Here is a 5,582-nt window from a genome sequence, read left to right on the forward strand (position 1 = left end):
ATCTTCCTAGTAGAAACAGAGATACCTAACACAACCACAACTATAATCTTCCTAGTAGAAACAGAGATACCTAATACTACCACTATCTTCCTAGTAGAAACAGAGATACCTAATACTACCACTATCTTCCTAGTAGAAACAGAGATACCTAATACAACCAGAACTATAATCTTCCTAGTAGAAATAGAGATACCTAACACAACCACTTCCTAGTAGAAACAGAGATACCTAATACTACCACTATCTTCCTAGTAGAAACAGAGATACCTAATACAACCAGAACTATAATCTTCCTAGTAGAAATAGAGATACCTAACACAACCACAACTATAATCTTCCTAGTAGAAATAGAGATACCTAACACAACCACTATCTTCCTAGTAGAAATAGAGATACCTAACACAACCACTATCTTCCTAGTAGAAATAAAAAACTAACAATTACAAACTACCCTATGCAAATTGAGAGACCTAATAAAACATTGCAAATATTTTGTGCGGGAAATACTGAAGAATAAGGCTAAACCCTGATTCGTTCAGTATATGCCGTAATATTTGAAATGGAACGTTGGCTGCTCAGTTATTTACTCCCGTTGATGAAGCTCAGCAAGGCATTGTTTTAGAATCTTATAATAATAAATAATAAATACAATTGAATGCGATTTAGTATATAATATAATAATAAGTATATAATATAATAAGGCTAACCAAGATCCCCGCCATTGCCTATAATTGTTAGCAGTAAAGTCAATTTTAATCTTATAATCCGTGAAGGCATAATTCCATTTCTTTTTTTTTATTCCTCCTTCCTCGCCATTTCTCGCATACGGTGTGCGGTTATATAACAGTGGGGGTTTCTCATCGGTTGAGCATCTGATTTGGCTGCACCTTGTCCTTTTGCATCCATCCCCTGGGTCCATAACTCCTTCCTTATACAAGAATCGATTGAAGCCTTTTTTCGTGAGTTTTGAAATCAAGCATTACTTCAGAGGTATTCTTGACGATTTGCGCGCAAACGAGCAAACATAAAAAACAAAATGGAGACGTAGAGAACTCGATTTGCCTTAAAAATCAACCTTAATAATTTGACGATTAGATCTTTGACTGTTAGATATTCTGCAACACCTGCCATCATGATTGTTTCTATATTATGATAACGGATTCTTGCAGGGAATTAGTTTAGTGATATTTTGCAATAATAAAATATTAATGGTTTCTAATACATTGACAGTTGCATAAATTCAATTTTTCTTATCATTTAAATACATTTTATAGTAATATTTGTTAATCATTATAAAAAACGATCATGCATGTGGATCGAATCCACAGCTGACTTTGGTTGTGAAAATATTTACTAAAATCGAACTGTTAAGTTGATTGATCAAATTTCACCTTGATTTGTTTCAGTATCAGTTACTGCTTGTATGTGGAGCCCAAGAAACTCCAAGTTACAGAGAGCAAAGAAGATCTGGATCAAAATGTAGAAAATGGAAAGAGCAATTTGCCAAGCACCACCGAAAGTAGGGAAAGCACTTTGCCAAACACAACTGAGATTTGACAGCGTTTAATCTCAAGTCAATTCCAACATGTAAAAATATAGACTGTTAATATTAATTTTAACCAAACGGACTTTGTGTAGATCTTTTGAGATATGTAGATTGATATTTTGTTTTAATTTAAGCCTAGATAGATGCTGATATCAAGTTAAACTTGATGTAAGACGTTTATTTTTAGAGTAAATTATTTTTTTTTTTAACGAATCAATACGAAATATTAAAAGACATAAGTGTTAAATAGTCGTACCGAAAGGTTATATTTAAAATAACTGCAAGATATTATTAGCTCTGTAGCTTATTTTTACTATTTATTGTTACGTAGGTTCTTACCGGGAACACTCATTTCTATTTCCCAATTGATTTAAATATCGAAGATGACGATCGATATTTTCTATATCAAGTTAACAATGAGAACATATTTATTTTTATTTGGTATGAAGACATCAGAAAGGCTTTTCAACATCTGTCATTCAAAACTGTTGCAACAGCTCCTAAGCGATGACGTTCCTACTCGAGAGATAAAATGTCAAGCGTAGTCTTTAGCAATGCTTTAAGATAAAAAAAAAAATTAGAAATATTATTTTTTTTAAAAAGAAAATTTAATTAAAGATGAACAAATTATCGAAAACTGCGCCAAATAACGATTGAGACTAGATCTTGATCAATTTACAAAAAAAAATGTATCTATTCCTTAATGATGATATTTTAATCTTGAATGATTAACTAGCTACCTCCCATCTAACTTTATTTATTGAAATGTTCCTGTTGTGCCGTTGCTAATACAATTGGATTATTTGAATCGATCGGTATAATTCTTGAATAAATGATCAAGTTAGATATTATTGCAAAAATATTTCCTTGTATATTGTTTTTATTGACAATAACTCCGAAATCATATTTCTCAAACAGTCGAAAATTTGGTATGATTTCAGAAACGTTTAGACTGTTAAGTGCTACTAACTAGTATATTTTGATCATGATTTTTGTAGACATATCCTTGTTACAGTATCAATCGTTACTATTGTTTATTAAATCAAGCAGGAAAACAACCCGTCCGTACAAATGAGATAAAAAAATATATATGTTTTCAATAAAGAAAATTTTGAAAATTTTAAAGTTTATTTTAAATAGCCTGTTCATTATCTATTTTAGTCACTATACGGGAATAATCAATCATATTAAATACAAACAAAATCACAGTCAGCTAATACTAACTTGTGTCATATTATAGAAATAGTCTTAACTCCTACTTCATATTAATAATCAGAAGAAAAAATAAATTACAATAAAGATCAAAAAGGACTGTATAAGTTAATTACAACATTTTTACTTAATCTAAAGACTTGCCCTCTTTATAAGGCTCTTCCAAACAGAAAGCTGACTCAAATCATAACAAATTACTGTATTGTGTCAGAGTTCTCCATGGAATACCATAAACCACTACTCCTATCTCTGTAAAAGAGGAAGCACGGTTGTGTACCAAGCAGATTTTTTCCAAATAATCTTGGCTGTGTTTGGAGGCAATGACTAAAATATTCGATACGTTTTGTATCTCAATTGTTCTACATGGAATTTCAATTTAGATTATGTGATATAAGGACTTCATTTTTTTAAGTGCGGGGATATCAGATGAGAGGAATGCGGTGCCACCACTATTAAGGTTACAATCTTTAAGAACATCAAAATCCTTATTCTCTTTCTCTCCTTTTTTACCTGCTAATCCCCCCCCCCCCGCTGTACCTTAAGACAACCCTATGTCAGCGGTCCATTCAAATCTTGCTAATATTTGACCACACCAAAGTTCCTTGAGCAAGGTTCCCAAGCCAGATTCCCAAACCAGTCACCTTGATCTAAATATTGCTGAACTAAAGTGAGGCTTGGTTTTATTCTTCATCGAATGGGACATAAGTTTCGATTAAAATATGTTAACGGGTCGCCGGCAACTGGAGAACCTTCCATGGCTCCAGTAACTTTCTACCTACATTTAATGGGGCAATTAATACTCATTACTCTATCCCACACAGATCACTACCATTCCTCTCTCTCCCATTCCAGTCAGTATGGCCACACTAGCCTGATCAACAATGAATTTACCTCCAAATGTTTTCTCAGAAAAAAAAAAGCAATTTTTTTTTTCATGTTATTAAATTGATTTACAATCGATGTACATCAGCAACTGAAGAGTACACCACAAATGATTTTATTAGAAAAACGAAAACTTATATACAAGTAAAAAATTGACAGTTACTCAAGAATAACATTTTCGATTACTTTATACGATTTGAGTTACTTTCAAGTGTTGATTGCTGAGTATAATTAGAAGTCGAAATGAGTACTCAGTGCGATAAAAGTACTCAGGTGTATAATTGTTCAATTACTTGGAGTATAATGTATTTTTGAGTATATCTATTGATTGCGAGGACTAATTCAATTCAGGCACTCAACCGGCCTTGAAAAATATAATTTTGGTAATCCTTTGTACTTAAACCAATTCATTCATTTTCTTCCAATGTATCGCTCTTTTTTAGTAAATATCACGAACGTTATTGGCTAAGTTTAGTAATATCATGAATATTATTGGCTATGTTTTGTAATATCATGAACATTATTGGCAAACTTTAGTAATATCATGAACATTACTGACAAGTGTTGATAAATTCTATACTTTTCCTGAACCAGTTTGGAAACGGTGAGCCAATATCCTATCACTAACCTCTATTTTATCTTATTTATTAAAAATCGTTTATATTTTATTTTCATAATTTTTTCAAAATAAAGCTCCTTTGCTTGGATAGCAGCCCAATTTGAAACAAAGTTTTTATTGTATTCCTCATCATAGGGATTTCTCTCTTTCACGACAGGGGAGGCCCCTTTCACTGATAGTACAAGAGCCCAGGAGACGGAAGGCAGTTATTTTATCGCAATTTTTGATTACTTTAATGAAAACTACGTATAATTACTAGTCGAAATTTCAATGTTTCAAAATGTTAAAAAAAAAAAATAATTTTTTTTTCGAAGCTCTATATATTTAAAACTACCTACAACACTAGAAAACCTAAAAGATCATCATTTAAAGTAGAGTAAATTTACTAAAATATGATCTCTAATAGAGCTATTTACGTTCAATAGTATTCGAGGTATATCTTTTTAAAAGGCAAAATTTCATTTCATTCAACTATTTTGCTAGTTTGTGTTGTTGGTAGTTTTAAAGATATAGAGCTCCGAATGAAAGATTTTTTTTTTTTAATGATCTGAAAGAGTCGTCGTTTTTTTTTCCCCCTACCAATACTTGGGAGAGTCGTCCATTTTGACTGGTAACTATAGCTAGTTTTCAATAAAGTACCCCCATAAATTGGGGTGAAATAACTGCCTTTTTTCCTCCTTCTATGACAGTCGGGCTGAGCATGTAGGACTCAACTTTTTGGAAGTGGAACTTCTTTTAACGAGATTGAATAAATTCATCTAAATCAAACGAAAACTGAAAAGCTTCTGACCTGGCCTCCATCAACCTCCATCATTGTTTCAACCCAGATTTTAGTCCTCACCCCGAGGGTCTCCTGGATACTTTGTCTTTCTCCTGGATATTTCAAATTTGGTCCCTTCGGGTTTCCCCTCAACCCCTCAGAGTACCACCGAGAGTTTTCCAAAGTTGTTTGCTATGAAGTTCCGAAGTTTTTCAATTCATCTTTTCAGATACATATAAATTCAGGTTCATACACTCATATAACACTAATAAATTAGTTTCTGCTACAATTACCATGGGAACGCATTTCTGGCCGTTCTAAACCTCTTACCAATTAGATAATTAATTAAAAAAATTAATGATATATAAGAAGATGGTCAGGGTTGCGGTCAAAAGTGAAACAAAAATAGTTTACAACTATTTATTTTCCAACGTTTCGCCCCACTTTGCAGGGCTTCATCAGGGCTAAAAAGATACAAAATGAAACTATGATAAGATACAATGGTAGGAATAAAAATAAAAAGATAAGATACAATGAAAAGAATAAAAAACAAGTAACAATGG

At 32.3% G+C, this 5,582-nt stretch overlaps 1 protein-coding gene across 1 annotated transcript in view; it reads left to right on the forward strand.

The window, feature by feature from the left end:
* Positions 1–2,671, forward strand: part of LOC106691084 (uncharacterized) — a gene marked incomplete in the record, with an annotated part of 16,912 nt that extends 14,241 nt beyond the window's left edge. The window contains 1 exon segment of the mRNA XM_067047175.1: positions 1,407–2,671. Coding sequence (XP_066903276.1) covers positions 1,407–1,557 — 151 coding nt within the window.
* Between the last annotated feature and the right edge of the window lie 2,911 nt (positions 2,672–5,582).

Source organism: Halyomorpha halys, unplaced genomic scaffold (genome assembly GCF_000696795.3).
Source record: "Halyomorpha halys isolate HHAL.00 unplaced genomic scaffold, Hhal_1.1 Scaffold2074.1, whole genome shotgun sequence".
NCBI lineage: Eukaryota > Metazoa > Arthropoda > Insecta > Hemiptera > Pentatomidae > Halyomorpha > Halyomorpha halys.